At 35.0% G+C, this 23,462-nt stretch overlaps 2 protein-coding genes across 4 annotated transcripts in view; one reads left to right on the forward strand and one right to left on the reverse strand.

Annotated features, from left to right (window-relative positions):
- Window positions 1-23,462, forward strand: part of LOC140440346 (uncharacterized) — a 176,143-nt gene that overhangs the window by 149,375 nt on the left and 3,306 nt on the right. For all 3 annotated transcript variants that reach the window (XM_072530795.1, XM_072530794.1, XM_072530793.1), the window contains 4 exons: window positions 14,725-17,240; window positions 21,784-21,936; window positions 22,095-22,401; window positions 23,057-23,297. In XM_072530795.1, the coding sequence (XP_072386896.1) occupies window positions 14,760-17,240; window positions 21,784-21,936; window positions 22,095-22,401; window positions 23,057-23,297 (3,182 nt within the window). In that variant the 5' untranslated portion in view covers window positions 14,725-14,759. The remainder of the gene's footprint in view (window positions 1-14,724; window positions 17,241-21,783; window positions 21,937-22,094; window positions 22,402-23,056; window positions 23,298-23,462) is intronic.
- LOC140438041 (uncharacterized) lies at window positions 11,841-14,622 on the reverse strand. The gene is given in 3 exon segments (XM_072527755.1): window positions 11,841-13,176; window positions 13,178-13,810; window positions 14,608-14,622. Coding segments are annotated over 3 exon segments (1,644 nt in total). The 3' UTR covers window positions 11,841-12,180.

Consider the following 23,462-nt stretch of genomic DNA (forward strand, 5'->3'; position numbering starts at 1 on the left):
GTTCAAGAGTGAGATATCAACTATTTTAAGTACTCTAATAAATTTAACATTCACTACAGGAAGTGTTCCCAGTGCCCTAAATGTGGCCAGAATTGTTCCAGTATATAAAGGAGGTGACTCCTCAATGTCTAGTAATTATCGACCCATTTCACTTTTACCAGCCTTATCCAAGATTCGCGAAACATGTGTAAATAATAGAATCGTGCACCTTTTAGATAATGAAAATTTCTTATATAACGGCCAATATGGATTTAGACGGAGTAACAGCACAACAACAGCAACAGCTGATCTTATAGCAAATATTATTGATAAAGTTGATAAAGGCCAATCTTGTATATTTGTATCGCTTGACTTGAGGAAAGCCTTTGATACAGTTGATCACATGCTGTTATTATCTGTATTGGAAACTTTATGTATTTGTATTTGGAAAATTTCACTCTAATATAGAAACAACTGTCACTTATCAAGTGTTCACAACTATAACGTAAGAAATAGATTCCACCTTAGAGCTACAGCAATGAACATAACTGCAGGACAACGAAGCATTATGGTAGAAGGAATAAAGTACTACAACCTTATCCCGGACATAGTGAAGGCAATGCACATCAATGCCTTCAAACGAAAATTAAAAAATCTAATTTATGAGAACCATTTTCTAACCTCCTCACACTGACATTTTGTTTATTTTTTGTTGTTTCCTTTTTTTATATAATAAGTTTCAAGTTTTCTTTCTGTTATATAAATATCAATATTGATAATATCTGCACACCATATACAAGTTGTTTGCACAATTGAACCTCATCTTCGCATTAAAAAATTTTTAATGTGTTAAAGTAATTATATTAGTGTTTGTATTATATACTTTTTTTAATTTGACCCACATAGCCTTCGCCGAGTGTCTGTAATTGTATATTTAGCATTTTTATAAGTGACATTTGTACTTTCATGGAATAAATAAATAAAGAATAAAACTGGAGAACTCAAAGAAGAAAATGAAATAATAAACAGATAAGGTAAGATGGGGCAAGTGCGAACGAAAAAATTCATAGTTAATATTCATTTAACTACAAAAACTGCCTCTTTCAAATTAAGATTTTTTTAAACTTCTGTAGTATAATTGTGATTATTAACCGACCAATTAAAACTATTTAGATAACAAAAATACATTACCTACCAAATTTGCCTATACATTTTTTTTTCGCAAGTACATGTTACGCACTTGCCCCACTGATCCGGGGTAAGAGCAGAATGTGCCATTATTTTTGCTAATAATAATAAGTGTTCCATACGGGGCTAGTGCAGAAATCCTACATATATGTAATTTTTATTCTTTATGCTTAACTTTAATAAAATATTAAGAAAAAAATGCTACGAAATATTTTTTAGGAGAGAGTCAAAACAATTTCAGATATTTTGACTGAAAAATATTTATTTAAAATAAAGACATAAACTAAACGTACCAGAATGAATAAATCCTGTTAACAGTAACAAAAAATAATAATAATTGGAAAAAATACTTATGCTATGCTTCAAACACTTCAGGTGCAGTCTCAAAAATATACTTTTCGTAATCAGCAGTTATTGATATTTTTGGAACAGGTAGTTTTGTTTCTATGTCCGACAGTAGAATAGTGCAGACATCGTTGGGTTTTAAAATAAAATGGCACTTATTTGTGAGCCTTTTCAAGCCTGTTACTTCGGCTTCATCACCATTGATCAGTTGTTTCACCAAACAAACATATTTGAACATTTTCTTTTTTCCAGGAAAATTTACTAATACAAAATCCCCAATTTGTATTTTGGTAAATGTAAGTTTGTCAGTAGGGTTTTTTTCATCAAACTCTTCCAAATCACTTTTGCTTAGCTCGTCAAATTCAACAATTCTGTTTTCGCTTGAATCACTGTACCAAGAACTATTATCATTTTCGGAACTGCTTTCAGCAATTTTTTTTTTGTAAATCTTTTTAATTTTTTTTCTGGTTTATATTTTTTTGTTGTATTTGAACTTAAAATTTTTTCAACATCGGCTCTTGTTATCACCTCTGCACCCAAGCACACGCGTTTTCTTTTCTTCGAATTAGAATTGTTTTCACGTTTGGTTGACCTCAATAACAACTTTTCGAATGAAACATCCAGAATCTTCTCAGTTTCTTGAAATGTTTGTATATCTGTCGAGCTGGAAGTTGACTGTGCTTCGACTGTGATTGGATTTTCAATATTTTTTGCTGATGTACTAGGCAAAGTTAAGTCAGGACCATCAAACCTAGCCACGTTACGGGTTTTTTGCCAACGTTGGAGAGCCACTGGGTCAAATAAATCTTGCTGAATAATATTCCTATTCAGCGGAACTATTCCTGCTTTAATGAAATCACTCACTAATATTTCGGGCCTGGTTTCCTGCCATATTTCTCCTATCATCTTGGAAAACATACTTTTTGTTACAGCGGCCCCCACATTTCTTCTCTGCCATTCAACAAGTTTAGCATCCCAACGGGTCTTCAGTGATTTAAATACACACAAATCTAAGGGCTGGAGTACATGACTGGTGTGAGGAGGGAGCTTAAGTATCGTAATATGGTTTTCAACAGCTATATTTATGACATCTGCTCCAAGATGACTCGCGTGTCCGTCGTAAATTACTAATACCGGTCGTTCTGAACCAATAAACTTTAAAAAACTGTTTTCAAAATAGTTTCTAAATACAGTTGTCTCCATCCACCCTTTAGGAGTGGCAGCGTAGGTAGTATCTAAAAACTCCGTGCCACGCGGAGCAGTCCACTGGTCCCAAACATGTTTACCTTTGAAGACAATAAGCGGAGGTGCTTTTTTGCCACTTGCGCTGCAGCACATAAGAACAGTTGTATTTTGTTTGCCAGGCCCACTAATAGTTCTTGTGGATGGAGCTCCCCTTTGTCCGACAATTTTTGTTTTTGACGGATCTGTGCAAAAACTGCTTTCATCCAAGTTCCAAATTTGCGACGGGCGTTCTTGTAAACCAAGTTCTTCTATAACGTTTTCAAGTAAATCAAAATAGTTGTAGATCAGGAATGGGTCAAGGTTTTTTTTTCTAGCAAATTCAACACTCTGGGGTTTTTTAATAGAGAGGTTATGTCTACGCTTGAAATTAAGAAACCAATCTTCTCCTGGTTTACCATCTTTAAACTGTGTCTTAATGTTATTCTCTTTGACGAAGTCAGCTACAACCTGCAACACTTCTTTTCTAGAAAGGCCAAAACCCCATTTTTCCATAGTACGAAGGCCATTTGCTAGTTTTTCTTCTTCCTGTTGAGGAATGTCCTGAGTTCTTCCATAGCTGGAACTTTTTTGTCCTCTCCTACCTTTAAGGTGATCATGGAGAGTACTTCTTGGAATTGTGTACACTTTAGCAGCTCGGTATAAAGTCATTTGCCCAGATTTAATTGCCGATAGTGCAATTTTTAAACTCTCTTTCGTATATCCTTTGCCCCTGCTACTTCTGCGAATGTAATTTCTCACCATGGTGGAACTAAAAGCATAAAGAAAAACTGTGTGAGATTTGGGGCAAGTGCGTAATATGTGCCGCTCTTACCCCACAATTTTATCCGCACTAGCCCCGACTTTAAAAATACGTGGGGCAAGAGCGGTACAACAATAAAAACTGTCAAAAAGTAAATATTTAAAAAATATATTATGTTTATCATAAACTATTGTGCCTAAGATACTTACCTACCAAAAATAATATAAAGATGTTCACAGATTCGGTAGATATAAATGAATTAATTTTTATCAGTGACCTTGCTCGAGAAGTTGCAAAACACAAGTGACACTACCGTACCTATAACATCAGTGAAACGTAATAAAGCAGCTCGCTGTTGTTAAAGACTGTTGTCACGGGTATTAAAGATACCAAATAATAGATGGCAGCCCATATTTCAAAAGTGATAGGTTTTTATGATAATGTTCTGCACTTGCCCCGATAATGCACTATCCCCATCATACCTTAGATAGATCATTTCCAAGAGATTCTACAAACTCACTGCTATCAAGAAGAAAACAACCTGTTGAACCAAAAAATAGAAGATGATTATGTAGATCCTATAACCATAAATAAGATGCAAGAAGCTATTGCAGAAATGAAAAACGGGAAGACACCAGGATATGACAGAATAAAAAGTGAAATGATGAAAAGATGGGACAAAATGCAACAGAGTTATTACTAAAGATATTTAAAAAGATATTGAATGTCATATGGAGAGGAGAACAAATACCAATTGACTGGTAAAAGGGTCAGATCATGATCATATATTTACCATTAAACAAATAATAGAAAAAATATCAGCAAGTGGAAAAAAAGATGTATCTGGTGAATTACCAGATACATCTTGTACCAGGTACCTTGAAAAGGATTTTGACACTCACAAAGTCAGATCCCGGAGCCATTTTGGGGTTGATATTGTTTTTGATAAATTTGGTTACTTCATTAGGTGTGTTAGGCTCATTACTTGTGTGGTCGTAGGTTTGTGTTTGTTCTGTAAGAATGCGCAAAACAATTCTGTAATGCGCAAAATATAGTGAACGAATCTTCAGTGATGAAATGTTGCATATTCAAAAGATTATTTAAGACCCAAACAAGAAAACTGATGGTAAGTGTTTTTTGGAACTTTTAAGGGTTTAATCCACTTCAGAATTTATGCCTAGGGGTGAAATAATAAATTAAGAAGCTTATTTCAAAACCATTCCAATAATAAAATGTGCAATACAGAATAAACGACGTAACATGTTGTCGAAGGTGTTTCTGATTCACGACGATGCCCCATGCATCGGCAAGAACTTCTACAATGAGAAATTTTCATTTTCGAGCACCCTCCCTACAGCCCAGACTTCTCGTCTTCTGATTATCATCTTTTTCCGAAATTTAAGGAATTCTTGGGTGGAAAGGAGTTTCGAAGCGAAGAAGAGCTCAAAGATGAAGTGGTATCCTAGCCCAGACGTTTGGCATTGGAATACTAAAACACTGGCAGCGAAAAACTGATTCCACGGTACAATAAATGCTTTTTATAACTACTAAAATACAAAATGGGCAACGGATATGAAGAAATATAACATAATTATAAAAATGTATGTTTTCTGACGTCTCCTTTGTATACTTCTGATAACAAACCAATGAACTCTCTTCTTTTCGCGTGAATAAATAACAAGTTAGTGGTATTGCAACAAGGAGAAAAGATGTCGGTTGGATCGCATGACATAAAAATGATTTCATGCCATGCAGCCGTACCCGCTAAGGTTCAATTATTGTTTCTGTTTCAGACGGTAGATCTAGACACGTTCTGGTTCTATTCGAGGAACTAAATGCCGTTTAAGAGATCGTTGAGTTTAAGCGACGACTATTCTTGTATTTTCACACTCACAGTCCACGAACAGGTCCGTATTTTACGTATCAACATAGTATCATACGAAGATATGCCAATATTTATTTAGTTATACAGGCATGGGAAGCCTAGAGGGCTGGAGAATCAATGCAATCAATTATGTTTCATTTAAAAAGAGTACTAAGCATTTACTTAATGAATTGTTTAAGCAAAAGGTGACTTTATAGCTAAATAATGTATGTATTGACAATGTATGTACAACATTAACTTACCTATTATATACTTACATATCGCACCCTCAGTGCAAGACTGCAGTAAGTCAAAATAAGTAAGTTTCGAGATAAACACGATTTTGTTTCTTTTCGTGCTAATGTCGGTGAAATAAGACACAAGTTTTAAGAAAAATTAACATTTAATTATGATTTTGTATGCTTTTCAGCCTATGTTACATTAACCAAAAATAGAAATTTAAATAAAATAATATTAATGCAAAAAAAATTAGGAATTTCAAAGTTACAACACTTTTGCACGGAGAAAATTGTTAATCACTACACATTTAGTATTAGAAATTTAAAGCTACAACACTTTTGCATGGAAAAAGTGTAGACACATTTTGTGTTAGTTGTTGTACTCTTCTCGTATATCATCTTTGGCCAAAATATTTTTATAAAAACTATGGTGAGCTTCTGGTATCATACCCGAATGGCATAAGTATACCAAATCTTTCTTTTTAGTTATTTGAATTTTTCAATATTTTTATTTAAATTCAAAACAAAAGGACTATAATAAAAATATGCAAATTAGGCTACCTTGAGTACAGTGATTAACAAAGGGAATGAAATTCACTACCTTAATAAAAGTTGGGAATTACGGGGGGACCATATATGATAAGAAAATCGCCCCGGAAGGTTACAAGAAGATTTAATACAATTTGGGATTAAGTTTTTATAAAACAATTTTTCTAAGAATAGATATATTTAATCTGTCAGTATTGTTAATACACAAGTTTTAAGATAACTGTATTTCCTTTCATAAGAAAAAATACTTTTTGGCTGTAAATAATTAGTCTTAATTTATGTGTTTTTAATCCAATCTAATAAATAAATGGTCGAACATCGCACACATTTTATGAAAAATATAATGGCACACAAAGGACATAAAACTTACATGAATATATTGGTCTCGCAAATCTTTGTTTATTGTCTCGGCCGTTAATGGATTACGTAAACACGCTGTATATTAAAATTAAACACCACAGAGATAGATATTAAAATAACAAATATCTTACTATTTTCGTGCCTTTCATTGCTTGTCATCGAAACCATTGCAATGTTCCGTGCAAAACTGTTGTAACTCTGTTACATTAGAATTACAACAGTTTTGCACGGAACTTATGTACAAAAAAGCAAAATAGTTAAACTGTTGTTGTTGTAATATTTGGCCGGTTAATCATTTGAAAGTTACTAAAGTTTTACAGGGGATAGATATGCATGTTTACAATCGAATTACATGATTACTTCATTTTCATAAAATTTTGAGTTACTGCAGTCTTGCACTGAGGGTGCGAATATGAAACAATATTAAAAAAGTAGTTCGACATTCACAAAAGGTCAAAACATTAACTATTGCCTGAAGAAAAATCGTCGAATGATGAAGAACTAGAGCAATCACTATTAGTCAGATTGATAATTAAAGATTCAACGGAAACATCTCTAGTGTCGAGCCCTCACGACCTATCCCCCCCCCCCCACGACCCTATTCCGACACTGTTACTCACACATCTTACGGACTCAAAATGGATTATCATTTACATCCATATAAAAAATTCGGTGACCAACCAAACCCACCCCCCCCCCTCCACAGAGGCAAATTTTAGGTGCGCTACTGATTAGAGATGCATAGAACGTACGGTTTTAAGATATTAGTAATTTAGAAGTCAGTGTTGTTAGCCCAGTCTGGTTAAAAAAAAGGTCTAAAAATGTTTCGCATATATCTGAAGCTTTTAAGACACGTTTATTTTGTAAATAATTTCAATAAAAACTCAATATGCATTATTTAACTTCTGAGTTAGTTTAAGTCTTAAAGAATCCTATGAAATTTGCTAAATGTGTCTAGCATCATTCATAGGGCAAGTTCAATAGTTTAAATAATTAGCCTCAGGGATAAATTAAATTAGACCTAAAAAGAGATGGGAAGATGAAGTCGATGAGGATGCCAGGAACTGCCTGGGAACGCGTTCATGGAAAAGAACAGCGGTAAATAGAGATGGTTGGAGAAGCCTGTTGAAGGAAGCCAAGGCCCGATTTGGGCTGTAGCGCCATTGGATGGGATGGGATGGGGGATAAATAAATTAAGTAACTTTTAAACTATTTGACCGATCGAAGGGAAATTTCGCACAAATTTAAAAGACGGTAATTCTTCGATGTTCAAATGTATTAATAACATTTTATTTTGTTAATAAAAAAATTAATAAAACTTACAAATTAGTGCAAAAAACTACTTTTTTGCAAATATCTCCGTAAATTATTTATTAATTTTAATTGAAAAAACGGAAAAATAAAGATATTCGTGATATAAAAAAATGATAATAGTTATTTATTGTACAAGACGATAAAATTGTACTTTATCTTCGAGAGCGTTTTTTAGCGTCGAGACGTCAGTCGAGACGCTAATTATGCTCGAGAAGATAATGCGATTTTATCGTCGTGTGCAATACAACATTTTTTTCTATAGCAAGACTTCAAGTTCAGGTGAAAAATAGAATTTCAAAGAAAATTGTAATTTTTAGCACAAAAATCGCAATTATGTTGCTCCGTTGCTAGGGATATTCAGTTGTTTTTAATCCTTAATGTGTTTGAATTTGTAAATTTTATTGAATAAAAAAAAGTTAAAACATTTTATCTACTCTTGCTGTTAAAGAGTCACTTTATCTACCCTTACGGTTAAAGTGATACTTTATCTACTCAAAACAGTTTAACATTAACTATGGAAAAAATATTTTTTATTTAAAATATAAGGGAAAAAACTTATAGACAAAAAATTAAATTGTAACCATAAATTATTGTCTAAAAAAAAACGCAAGGTAAAAATACGAGTACCTTTTCATCTATTCGTCATCTAGTAACTCCCATCTATATCTTACAACCTTCAGATATCTGCGAAAAATTTTGCCGTGAAATTGATGATTTTTGCATAACCAGACTGGGATATGAATGGCGTTGAGGCGAGGACAGTAGCAGAATTCTTTGAAAAGAAAATGATGGTGTCGAAGAATGTTCAGAACATCACGGTCCTTGTGCTTGTAGTTTGAAGAGAAAACTCGAATATCTGGGGCATATAATGAGAGGAAGCAAATACAGGATAATGCAGTTGATACTCAACGGAAAGATCGACGGAAAAAGCGGAATTGGTAGGAAGAAATACTCATGGCTCCGAAACATTCGTCAATGGATCAGCAGATGAATTATTACATGCCGCGCAAGATCGAGAACGATATCGGCAAATCGTCATGGAAGCTACCCACGCCTAAAACCTGGGGTCCAGTAGGGCCTCTTTTTATGCAATTTAGTTGTACAGTTTGTAATTCATCCAAAAATTTCTATTATTAACTATTATAGTTACATAATAACTATTCACATCTAGATGTCAGTAAAGTGAGCCTTTGCAATTCGGGGATTCCCTTGTTATATGATGTCCCTATTAGAATCATTGCTAGTTTCGCATTGAAAGGTATAACCTGTTATTGTTTTAAAATAATTTTTCTCTTAGCGGTGCTTCGTTAAAATTTTGCTGATTCCAAGTTGCAGTATAATAATCAGCACGGTTTTCGGATTGAAAGATTTCAAGTGAGTGTCGTAAAGTTTTATTTTTCATTAGAAGAGGTTTTTGTCATCTCAATATCGTAAGTCTAATTTTTTTTATTTCTTTTTTTAAGATTGTATTTGGCCCAATGAAAAAAAAAAAACATCAAAGACAATCAGTTTCGTTGGAAACGAAAATTGCAATTTTAGATCGCTTAATTTAGGCGAATCAACTGTAAGCGCAATTAAGAAGAATGAAGTCGCTATAATTTCTGGTACAAAATTAAGCGCCATATTTTCATCTTACTCAAGGGATGTATTATTAGAAAGAACAGAAAGAGCCGTCACAATTTGGATTGAGGAACTAATTGAAAGAAGAATTCCTGTAAGTGGTTATTTTATCAAGGAAAAAGCTCTTCAGTTTTATGATTTAATGAAACAGTCAAAGCCACCAACCTCCAATTCCCAAGCTGGTAAAAAATTATCAGCCAGCAAAGCAGATAAATCAACAGCAAAATATTTCCACGAGACCTATCGAAAATTATTGAAGATGGGGACTATTGTGCCGATCAAGTATTTAACGCTGATGAAACGGGACTGTATTGGAAAAAAGTGCCTAACCGTACTTACATCGCAAAGGATGAAAAAACTGCAAGTGGACATAAAGCAAGTAAATATCGACTAACATTATTACATACTTTGTAGCAATACATCAAGAGATAGTATGTTGAAACCGCTCTTAATAAATAAATCTCATAGATCACCTGGGCCCTGATTCTAATTGAGATTTCGACTGAAAACATGTCGAAATTAATATGGCGACGTCGAAATGCGACTTTGCGAACCTTGTGGATTTCAGCTGAACTAACCAAACGACGTCATTAATTTTCGACTTATCGAAATTAATTTCAACTTCAAGAAAGTGGTTGAAATTTCATTTCGAGTCGAAATTAATCTCACATGACTGACTGGACTGGGAGAAGTGAACTTAGGTTCAGTTTAGGTAGGCGGTGTTTTGATCCTTGCAAGGAAAACTGAGGCAAAAAGTATTAATATGGCTGTGTTTTACGGACATTTGCTAGTTTTGGAGGAATTAGAGAGGATAGATATCCGACGCTCATAACGGAGGATAAGAAGAATGTTACGGGATACTCAAAATTCTTTTTCACTAAGTAATGCTCAATTTAGGCAGCAATTCCGGCTTAATAAACAAGCTGCAAATTATTTAATAAGGGTATTAGAACCATATTTGGAAGAAGGTGTTTATGCCTCTAGGATACCCAAAATGTTTAGGGTTAGTATTACTAAGCTGCAGTAAATTTAAAAATATATTAGAATATAACCACTAAGTCAAATCTTAGTGGTTATAACTTAAGGATCTCCCACATCGCCTTTTTTTTCTTGCCATCTTTTCTTTCAATTCAAAATATAATTGAGAATGGCCAATATTTATGATTTAACAACTCAAACAAGAAAAAAAAGACGTTCACGTAACGTAAACAAAACAAACATTCAACAAGCGTAGTGCAGCCAATAAACAACAGGGCCAACCCAAATTTTCAGCAGTGTCAAAATGATAAAGTAAATATCCCCAGTTTTAACTACAATCGAAATGAATGAGAATCGCTAGCGATTGCGACTGTCATGGCGTAGTCGCTTTTAAATTTCGACATCGAAATGAAATAGAATCAGGGCCCAGTTTTGTCCTAGAATAATACCAAAATATACTTTACAAGTAAAACAAGAAAAAAGAGTTGATTTTAGAAAATTGATAGAAAAACATTATGTTTGAGCAATAGTAAATATCTGTACTAGATATTAATTCACCTAAATACTTAGCAATTTATAATCAAACCGGTAAACTTGTTTGTAAACAACGGTAAGGCACTCAACTGACCACAATATATTCAGTTATAAACTCCTCGAGTGTGAAATTGCATCTTTCGTACAATCCGTTCCTGCATATCTGTTTATTATTAGCTTCTTGACCTAAGTCTGAGTCTGCGACGACTGCTGCAAGCCAAGAACTGAAAAAAATGTGCATTTCAACCGGTCGCTGACACGTATCTTAGTCTTCCTCTATTGCCTCTATTCGCCGCATTTTACGTTCATTCATTTTCCCACAAGACTACTTTTACGATATCAAAAACCAAACATATTCGATATCCTATTGTGGAAATTATTTCTCGGTAACGTCGTACGACTTCAGGGATCTGTGTTAAGACTATAAAGTTATCTTTGCGGTTGATAAACCTGTTAGATGTCATAAAATGTAAATATTAGGCGTATGTTATCTTTTATTGAACTTCTTCGATGATGTGTGATAGCGCAAGTGGACTTTGTAGGCTGTAAAAAACCCAATTAATAAAATTATTTATCCGTGAGCTCGATTAGGAAATACATGATACAACTGTTTTTATGACAAAAGATTTGACATGAACATGACGTTTAAGACGAGAACATTTCATATAATTGAAGACCTTGGGACCAGAAGGGGACATGCCACAAAAGATTATTTTGGAGAAAACGTCATTTTAAACTTATTTTCAAATCCTGAAATCCAAATTTTACATTGTTCTCGGAAGTAAGGTCCACAATCGTTTGGAAATATGTTATTAAATACACAATAAAAGTAACAAAAATTTTTATTGAACGGTTTTTGAGTTTTTGAACATTTTTTGAAAAAATATGAGGCTTATCCCCTTTTGAACAAAAAAATATATTCTAAAAAATGAACATAAAATGCAACAATGAAATAATATATTCAGTTGTCAATATTTTCAATATCCGAAAAGTCGTCGAAATGTTCAATATATTCCAGTGATTCATTATCAGCACCTGGTAGAATCTGTTGGCAGGCACCAATTTCTTCATAAAATTTTAGGAAAGCTGGTGGAATAAACTGTAACAGCTGGGAAATATTTTCAATTTTTTTTCTATTTAGTGGAATAGGTTCACTGTATTTTGATTTCAAATCCCTGGAAAGTAAAATTGACTTCCTCATACCTTTCTTTCCAATATTAACTGCCTTATAGTCTTAATTTATAAGATGTTTTATATACATTGTTAGGTTGTTCAGATGAAAACTTGAGGCTTGATATTTTGGAAAAGTTAACTTTTTCCTTGTCATCTGTATGGCTTTTTTTCGTAATTTCGCTTTGGAGTTCTTTAAAAGAAAAAAAGTCGGATTGTTTCAATACAATTACCTCAAAGCAGTTTTTTCTTTTACATTTTCTCACTGCTTCGTACCAATCGTCTGGAGTATACACTTGTTTTAATCGATGAAGCTTATACTTTTCAATTACTGCGAAGTCACGGTCACATGGTAATCTCGTATGCCCTACTACCAGGTATTTGTGCTCAGTAGAAGTGAAAATGCCTTCTATAGTAAGTTGTTGCCATAAACAAATTAGAGACCAATTTTTGTTTTGGCCGCTGCAGTTATCTGTATACACTATAAGTTTATTAGCAGTGGGTCTATTAGTTCGAAAATGTTTATATAAAATGCTGGCAATTTCATCGCTACCTCGCTTGGCAATGTTTTCTGGCCACATGTACATGAAGGCCTTTCCACTAATACAGTCATGGATGCCGAGGTTATAAACCCATGCCTTTCTCAAATAGAACGCTGCTCCCACTGTTAAATTTGGCACTGGCATTGCCTGTTGTAGGTCAAAGCTGATAACCATTGCATTTCCCGTGGCTTTAGCCTCTTCTGTGTCCTTTTTCATTAGATCCTGCATGGCCTGGGCACGTCTTTGATGTAACTCCAAATCAATTTTCAGTGTCTTTGCAATTTCTATGTCAGCTTCATTACTAATTTTCACATTCATTGAATCACATACTTTACAAGTATCGCTCTTAGGTAACTTAAAGCCTATATTAAATTCTGAGCAGAATATGCGCCTATATTTGTCTTGGGTTACTGCCACAAAATTATTTTGGCGGCACCACTCAAGATAATAATCATGATATAAACTGGAAATTGAAATATCGGAATCTAGGTAGACTTTTGTTGGGTTTTTTTTGTCTGCTGTAATGGCTTGTGTATTTTGGTATCAAATTAATATGCTGTCTAACATACTCACAGTGTTCTTCTGGTATTTTCTTGTTGTTGTTGTCATGCTTACCTCTTTCATCTGACTTTGGAGTAGAAGCACCTTCTTTATTTTGGTGAACCAGTCTTTCAATACGTTTTTTTGAAATGCCGTGTATGGCAAGAAACTCTTTCTTACAAATTTCAATTTCATCTCCATTTACTTTGACTCTATATTTAACTGATACATTTCTGGACGAATGAATTCCTTTTGTTTTCTTTGGGTAACTTCTCTTCTTTGGAATTACTGTCATAGTTGAGAAGAGGTAAATATTTTGCTTGTCATAATTACCCAGGTTCCAAAAGGCATTAAATATATCATTTTCCTTACCTGCCAAAAGCTGTCTACACTGTTTTGTGCAACCGCAAGGCGCACCTAATTTTTTTGGTTCTATTTTCTTCCCTTTTGTATTTATATATTCGTGACCTAGATTTCTTTTAGTCTTGCGCTTAATTTTTTTATGCCGTTGGGTATTCTTGTGTCTCCATCTAGAAGGCGCCTTCTTTTCTGGAGTTGGCAAGACACCTCGAGAAGTCTGTGGGGTAAAAACCTCTTCATTCTCCTACAATAAAATAGGTATTTTACTAAAAAGGGATAAGCCACAAAAAACCTTTAGAACAGGATAAGCCACAAAAAACCTTTAGAAAAATCCTAATGTTTTTAGGTTCGAAAAATGTAACATAAGGGGACAAGCCACATATTTAATAAACTTACCATTTTTAAGTTGATATTTTCCGAATCGCTGCTATTTCCGGACACTGTATAGTCTTTGTCATCTTCGCTTTCATTTAAAAATGGATCTTGGTCACTGTGATCAGAATCAAACTCAGAAGTCTATTTTCCGTTTACATGCACGGGAATGTTCCGCCGCCATGTTGATTGCTACTGTGGCTTGTCTCGTTATGTTGAAAAATAAAGTAATGGTGACACAACGGGACTTAACTACAGCGGCGCCATCTATAAGAAAAAAGCTGAAATTTTCTCTTCGGGACATTAATACGGTCTTAAAGTGGGCGATTTCTACTTTAACTCAATTTTGATGAAATTGTGGCTTGCCCCCTTCTGGTCCCAAGGTCTTCAATTAGAAATGTTTGCTGTTAATAATTTCAAGTCGGAATATAGGAAGAATTAAAAACCTTGAAAGATACTTAAAATTTATTAATATGTGCTGTCAATGAGTTCCCACTGATACTACCATCACTACCTGGTGTTTCCTTGTATTGTAAACAGCAGGGAATGTAGTCCGGTAGTTTGTGTGATTTAAGACGATAGTATTCGAAAGTATTTAAATTCTTTTGAATTCTCCTTCTTTGGTAAGCGTATAAATGTCAATTTTAATATGTCTTGGGGACATATTACATTTACAGTCGCCATCTGTTACAATATTACAATTAATATTTATTTTAGAATCGGATATCTTTTTTATTTGTACATTGTAAATTATGGAATAATGTCAATAGTTTTCTTTTGTTGCAGAACCCGATGCAAACATCTGGTCCAGCCACTGTATAATGTCATCAGCCATATGCCAGAATTTCGTGCAGAACGCTTGGAAGAAAGAGTTATGTTCTAATTGCTTCAAGTCGAAGGACGAGCACCAAGAAAAACCGAAGCCTAAACCCATCCAACTGATATCTAGCGACCAAGTCGAAGGAATCATCAAAAATGGTAAAAGATCCAAGCCCAAACATAGTGTGTGCTTCGATAAGATTTTAGCCGAGGTGATCGGGTATGGTGGTGAGGATTGGTGTTCTGATCCGGAGGATGACGTTGAGAACGAGGAAAGTAGCGAAGAGGAAATCTTGCTAGATTCAGACGACGAAGAATCTTACAAAGAATTGCAGAGAATTACTAAAGAAAATACAGATTTCAATACAGTATCCTTGAAAGATACCGAGGTAAAGAAATCTTATACCCAACTACGTCTTGGCAAGCCTGTTGTTGACGCTGCAGGCAAAAAACAAACTTTATTAGTATCCGTCACTCCATTCGGCGAAGACACTTCCCCTGCGGTGAAAAAACTTAATACCAAGAACCTATCTCACATACCTATTGCGAAAAATAATAAAGAGGTAATAGCTGAGACCAAATCCAACGTTGTACTTACCTCTTACACGAAAAACGAGGAAGAAAAACTAGAAAAACAAGAAAAGTCTTTGTTGGACGAAATTTCGGAAACCTTGGAAAACAGTAAGAACCCTATACAGATCATGGTGAAGAAGAAGGCTCAAAAAGAGATACACCTCACTGTCACTGAATCAGATAAAGAAAATATAGAAACAGTCAATACCGAAGTTACCAAAGTTGAAACTGTGCAGGAAGAAAAAGTTAGTAAGTCTCTGATTTCCGAAAAAAAAATAAATCTATCAAGAACACCAGCTTTAAAAAGAGACATAGAAAAGCCCGTGATCTACCAGACATCCACAGCAAAAATAGAACTTATGAACACGAAGAACAATAAAAATAACAAAGAAATGTTCAACAACGCGAAAGTTAAAATTGATAATAAGAACGAAAAACCAGCGACAGATCCTAAGAAAGATATTCTCACTACTACAAACTTTATAAAAGCTGAAATACTGCATTCTAAGGTCAACAGTTGCGAACCGAAAGAAATTAAGGATGAAATAAACTCGAATGTTGCCAATTCTACAGAAAAGACTTCACAAGATAGATTAACAACGTTGCCACCTCCACTTCCCGCCAAGTATATACCTTTCTCACAAAGTCGGGAACAAGCAGGCAAGCCGGATGGTAGAGAAGATCCAATAGCTGGTGAGCTACCACCCTTGCCCAGAACGCCTCCACCTCCCATCTTGGAATCCCAGAGTTCTTTCCTACATGGGGTACCTCCGATCTACGAAAAACCTAAAATTCCATCTAAACCAGTCGGTGTATTGCTAAGAAAATTGCCAAATGCTCAAACTGTGAACGTTTTTACCAAACCTAACGAAAAAGTTCCTCTCGTTCGACAGGATTCGAATGATGCTGAATTAAAGGCCGGCAAAAGGAAAGCGCCACAGCCTCCTGAAGAAACATATTCCAGAAATTCCAGCGGAGATTCGATGAAAGAGAGCACAGACGAAGATTCCATTTACATATCAGCCGATCCTTTACCTAGAAAATCACTATCTACAGATTGTCTAGCGGTTGACGAGAAAAGAAAGGAAAAAAACAAGGCTAGATTTTCATTAAAGAAGTTCCTCAGAATGGGATCTAATAAAGACATCACAAAACTGGCCCCAGAAATAATAGTTAAGCAAGAAGACGACAACAAACTACATCCTAAACCTAGGTTGGTAATAGTACATCCCAGCGAGCTTAACGGAGATAAAGTTGAAGTAGTTGCTAAGCCGGGACTGGATCAATGCGATTACCAAGCCATTGGACACGAATATAGTACTCCAGCTGGCGACTACGAAACTTATAATCCACCGGCAAAAGCAGCAAAACCTCCGCCGCCACCTAGAAATTTCAGCGAGATCACTTCTACCAAACCTAATTTACCTACACCACCTAAATCTGTGGAGATTTTGAACAAACAAAGACAGATCAGCAGAAATAACTCTAACAGTAAGAAAACAGAGACTGTCTATGCTAATATAGGCGAAGTTAGGTCGTCTATAGTGCCTAACAAACCTGTTAGAACCGCCAGTATGCGAGAGAGGGAAGCGGCTTTGCAGCAGAAGCAAATGAGAAAGTTGGCCCACAACTACGAACCGATCAACATTAGAAAAGAAAGTTCCGAAAACGTCTACGACTACATCAACTCTACCAGGTCGAGTTCGCCCGATTCCGACTCCAGTAGAGACAAGGGAAGTCCAAAAAGTAAGACTGTTAGGTTAGGAAAACGATCTGAGAGCAGCATCGATGTTTCTGCGGAGTACTTTAAGTATGGAAACATACCGAGGAGTATGTCTTTGACGTATTGTGGCAGCGAAACCGAATCTGAGATATACTCACCCTACAGCTTCTATGGAAGTGAATCTGAGGTAAGATTTTTATATAATAAAATCATTACAGCTGAGATCATATAGTTTTTACAGTTGAAGACCCACTATAGTTGAAAATAACTAATTAGACTTCGGCGAAACGTCGCAATACTTTACTATTAAACTAAGATTAACATTACCACAAAAATTAATAAAAAAAAATTACTCAGTTTGAGTTTTATATCGTGTCGGACTTTGCTTTGTAGAGCTTTCGATTCCTTCTATATAGTCTTCATCGTGATATCCGGAGCCTCAGTTTGCAAAGTCCTTAGATCACTTCACTAATACTGAGTAAGTAAAGGTCACTGCAAGTAAAGGTTTCCGTGTTAAAGGTATCGTCATGTATTTTATTGACACAATTAAGACACTTCTTGTTGAATTTCATCGCTTCTTGGATAATCCTTGAATTGTAAAAGCGGATGGGGCATTCGGAGGTTTCAAAATGAAATTTATGGTATAGAAAAGACAGTTCAAACTCAGTGGCGGCTCGTGAATACTAAAAGAGGCAATGCGCAAATATATAAATTTACCGTAGGTAAATTTACCGGGTACTGAATGAAAAAGGATTTTTTTGTTCGGTTTTTGGACACAAGTTCAATAAAATTAACATTATCTATGTATAATAAGATGACCGCATGGATAAAGAATTATGACAATAAGAGAAGGAATAACGATATTATGTCATAAAAACCGACAACGCGAACAAGACTAACAAAATATTAAAAATTTTAAGGGCATAGTGCGCACTTAGTATTTTTAAATCATAAACAATAATAAAAACGTACCAGAATTCAAATCAAGCAATATAAATATATAAATTAATATATCCTTCTCTAACATGAAATGTTTTAGATGATCTATATGATAGTAACCATTTTCCAATCCTCATAACAAATAATGAAGAAAAATCACCAGGAACAGTAATAAAGCGGAAGATTTCTAATGCTGACTGGTCAAGTATCAGAACTGAAATAGACCGGCAAATGGAACAAATTTTCTTCTCTGGAAATATAGATAATGATGTAGATAACTTCAACAAATGCATTATATCCGCTTCTGACATTTACGTAGGAAAAAGTATAATAACTTCTACAAGAAAATTAACACCTTGGTGGAATGAACGTTGTGCAACTGCTGTAAAAGAATACAAAACTGCTCTTCATAAGTAACCGCCGAAACAAAAGTAAGGAAAACTTGATTTGTTTTAAAAAACTTAGAGCCAAGGCGAGTTATATCTTAAAACAAAGTAAGAAACACTTATGGAAAAACTACATTGCCCCTTCTTAAGTTTGGAAGAAAATTAATCAAATGTGGAGAAAAAATACGCACACAAGAATTCCAGCTCTTTTACATAAAAGTAATTTAGTAACCGATGATCAACAAATCGTTAATGTAATCGCCGAGAATTTCTATCAAGTATTTAAAAACAGGAATGTACTCAAAGAAAGAAATCCTCCTGTACAATATCCTTCCCAATCTCTCAAATTTGACTCTACTGTCTTAAACACTCTATTTACACTACAGGAACTTTTAAATATTCTTCCAACTTGCAAAAATTCAGCTGCAGGTCCCGATATCGTCCCCTTCATATTCCTCAAAAAGCTTCCCATATCTGCAGTAAAAAATTGATTATACTGTACAACATAATATGGACCAATCAGAAATTTTTAATATTATGGAGGGAATCTATCGTTATATCAATCAAGAAACAGGACAAATCCCCGAATAATCCAAAATCCTACCGTCCTAGATTCACTGACATACACCTTGTGTAAGCTGCTAGAAAAACTAATAAACAAAAAACTTATGTGGTATCTAGAAAAACACAAAATTTTAGATTCAGTTCAATCCGGATTCCGTTCATCCCGAAACACGGCTGACAACTTAGTAATCTTACAAACAGAGATCACAACGGCCTTTCAAAAGAAGCAAGATTTAAAATGAACATCATTTGACATCGAAAACGCCTTCTATACTCTAAGTTCTACTGTATTGAACAAATTAAAAGAATACAAAATTACGGGAAATACATTATCTTTTATCGAACAGTTTCTTTTTAATCGCCGCTTCAAAGTATTAGTTAACGGAAAAGCTTCCTCAACTTTGGTTCAGGAAAATGGGGCACCCCAAGCATCAGTTCTAAGTTCCACTTTATTTATAATAACTATTAATGACATTTGCAAGAATATTCTCAACCCAGTGAAGTATAACTTATATGCTGACGACCTGATTTTATATTGCCGCGGTAAAGGTACGTTCACAACTACAAACTTAATCCAAAAAGCAGTAAGTGAACTAACTTCTTGGTCTATAAGCTTTGTCTTGGTGTCCTCCTCCCCCTCTATCTTTTATCCTTAAGGATGTTAGGATGTGGTGACGTTATGGTAATTGACGAATGGTTGCTATCCATTCTTCTCTCTCCTGGGCGCGGTGTGCTGCATCAGACAGAGAGTAACCGGTAGCGCACTTTATTTGGTCTGACCATCGGAATGGCGATCTTCCTCGGGTTCTTTTACCATCTACCTTGCCTTCAACCACCAACCTCTCCATGCCTTCCATTCGTTTGGTAATGTGTCCAAAGTACCTCAATATATTTTGGTTGATGAATGTGGTAAGCCTAGTATGTTTTGGTCTATAAGTATTAATTTCTCTGCTGTAAATTACCCAATTACAAAGTACCCAAATTCAGTCGAAGAACACTTAGCATATTATTACCTCAAATTACATTAAATGGTACTCCACTCACAGTAGCTAATGAACACAAGATACCAGATTTAAATCTATTAAAATCTCTAGCAAACTATCACTGGGGAGCTGATGAAGATATCCTAATTAAGGTATACAGATCTCTCATTCGCTCTCAACTGGATTATGGATGCTTTGTATACATGTCACTCATGTCAGCATCAAAGACTTATTTAAGGACTCTTGACATTATTTAGAATACCGCATTACGAATACGTCTCAGAGCTTTTAGATCCAGTCCCGCCGAAAGTCTTCGCTGCGAAACAGGTGAACTTCCTCTTTCGCTTCGCAAGCAACAACTTCTTCTGACATACTTTGCTAGAGTGTCTTCGAATCAAAACAACCCTATATTATAAGCTAATATAAAAACCCTATAATTGTGAGCCTAACAATAAATACCAGACATTGCCTCAAATTTTACTTCGACTTTCACGACCTGTTAATTTTTCAATAACAGATACTCATATACTGTCATCAACTTCTTGGATTAATAACATACCAAAAATTAACCTTTTGCTTAATAATTATCACAAAAATGAAAACAAAAGCCAAATTCTGAGGCACTCTTTCCTAGAGCTGATCAACACATACTCATTTGACGAGATTCTGTACACCGATGCATCTAAAACTGAGACAGGTGTCGGATATTCTGTAACAACTTCAAATAATGTCATTCAGAAGTTCTGCCTTCCACAATCCACCTCTCTCCATACAGGAGAGCTGTACGCCATCCTACAAGCATTAAAAGGCTTATGTAACCAAACTAAAGCCAAGAACACTGCAATATGTACAGATTCGATGTCCGCCATCGACTCGATTAAAAATATATATTCCGAACATACATTGGTTCATGCCATACATGAAGCAACAAACTGTCTCACTTCTCCTGGAACAAACATAACATTAATCTGGATTCCTTTACACATTGCATTTTAGGTAATGAGACTGCTAATACTACTGCAAAAGAAGCAATTACAACCAAATCAAACATCAAATTTGTTCAGCTAGCATCAGATCTAAAACCGCTTTTCAGGTCCCAAATCAAAAAGTCCCGTCAAAACCAACCTCGAAATTACACAAAATACAACCTATCATCGAAACCTTTCAGCTATCTAACTTAAGTAGCAAAGAGACAAATTATTCTTTCGCAGGCTAAGAATTGGTTACACGCTGACACATGATGGCTTCCGGAAGTCACCTGTTTGTGAAAAGTGTAGTGACCGATCATTAACCATTTAACATATTCTTACACATTGTGTCAAATACGAGTAAGAACAAAAAAAACTCAATACAAGGTCTTACAAATGTTATCCTAAGCCAATTAGAACTTATTCAGAATCCAGAATTCAGAAAGCAACTCCAGTTGCTTTCATAAAGTTCTCGTAGACATACCGTCTCAGGACTTGCAACTTAATGTAGAGTCATATGTCGCCATGTTACCAATCCAAAGGTAACTTTATCAACTTAATTTGAAACAAGACATAATGTAAACTAAATGTCAATTAATAATTTTTAAAGGGTTTTTAACCCCATATTTAGTGGCTACATTCATGTATTAACCTGACACTGATGATGGAATATTTATTCAGAATGTACTAGATTTCGTACGAACGAACTTGTATTACAAAATTTAGTGTATTCTTTTTTATTACTTTCTCTTTCATATATAAAAATATTAGTGCCTTCTCTGGTATTTCTTAAACTTACTAAAACTATAGAAGAGAAAAAGTGCGAAATTGTTACGACGAAATGTCATAAACGTTAAAGACCAGTGGTATTTATTGTTTTTATATTTCAGGTAACAGAAGATGACCACGACTGGATACAAAACGGACGAACACATAAATTACGCTCAAGAAAAGGAAGAAGTATTGTCCACAAGAACCTCGAAGACAACTACGGTGCTGTAGTAGTAGCTAACCATGAAGCTTTGGCTCAAGTACTTGAAAATGTAAGTTTTATCAATCAGATATCAATTAAATTTTTATTTTTATTTTGATTTCAATGCAAAATCTGCCAGATCAAGATTTATTAACGTTATTTGGTGTTAAGAAGACGCTTACGAAATTGATAAAATATTTTAATCAGTGTCTTATCACATTTTTTTAGATCCAACAAATCAATCACATCCAACCAGCCCTGAGAGGACTGAAGAATCTTTCGAATCTGCGATGGACCGATTTTTCCATCAAATCTACCACATCGCCAATTATAGTCGGTTCCAGGATATTCCATCAAGCGCTTTGGGGTACCCAGCATGTGACGTTGGCGTTGACAGCAGGTACTACTACGTCCAGCGCGATGCCGTTAGGGACTTTTAACTTAACCTCGATAAGCGAATTTAGCGACCTTATACCCAGTACTTATTTGGTTATGTCGGATGAAAGCAAAGAAGACGACAATAAGCAAATACAGGGTAAGTCACAAGAGATTATTATATATATACACATCGGTTTAGAACGTCTTTCGACGTTGTCCGATACCTAAACACCATCTCTTCCTATCTTCGCAGTCGTTTGTTGTTAAATTTCTTTCGCTCATGGACTTGTTTACGCCCTGTTGCCATTCTAATCTGGGTTTTCCTCTTTTCCGTCGACCTATCGGTTGCCATTCTATTACTTTTTTGGGGAGTCTTGATGCTGGCATCCGTTGAACATGCCCATACCACCTTAATTGTTTCTTCTCTATATCTTGAGTTATATTTCCTTCTATTCCCATACGTTGTTTTATTACATCATTTCTGATTCGGTGTCGTCTGGAAATACCTAAAGATCTTCTCATTGCATCCATCTCTACTGCTTCTTTCTCAAGAGATTATTAACTTAATTTAAAACTTCAAAATTTAGAATTTACGAGTTGAAGTAAGTCTTGTTTCAACATGTATTTATTTTGCATATTATTCACTTTCATGTGTAGTACATTCTTCAAAGAAACCTTTCAGTACCCTGGCTTTTTGAGTGTCACGAACAAGGTATATATATTCTTGCCTTATTACCCTGTAATATGAATGGTTTGATTGTTTGTCTTCGTATTTAAAAACTTACACTGATATTAATTCACTTATTTTTCAGCAACCATCCAGGTGTTACCGTACCTCCAAATCAATACTATTCAAACCTACGGAGACGTTTTAAAAGCCAAATCGCAAGAAGACAGTTGGAAAGATTCGAATTTCGTTCTACTGCAGCTGGTAAACGCTTTGAAGACGATACAGGCACAAGGAATCGAGGAACTGCCTCTGTCTTTGAACACGTTCGTACTTTGTAAGGATATGGATAAGGAAAGCCATCACAGACTGTGTGTTTTACAGGGGTGAGTTCGATAATATATTTTTTCTTTTCTTTTTTTTGCGAAAACTGTATCAGAAGAATTATCCAGATTTTCCAAGAAGTTATAAGAACTCAGTACAAATTAATTGGCGACATCCTTCATTATAAAACCTCCACAAATCAAGGGAAGACACCTACCGTGTGTCTT

This window comes from Diabrotica undecimpunctata, chromosome 4 (genome assembly GCF_040954645.1).
Source record: "Diabrotica undecimpunctata isolate CICGRU chromosome 4, icDiaUnde3, whole genome shotgun sequence".
NCBI classification, from domain to species: Eukaryota; Metazoa; Arthropoda; class Insecta; order Coleoptera; family Chrysomelidae; genus Diabrotica; species Diabrotica undecimpunctata.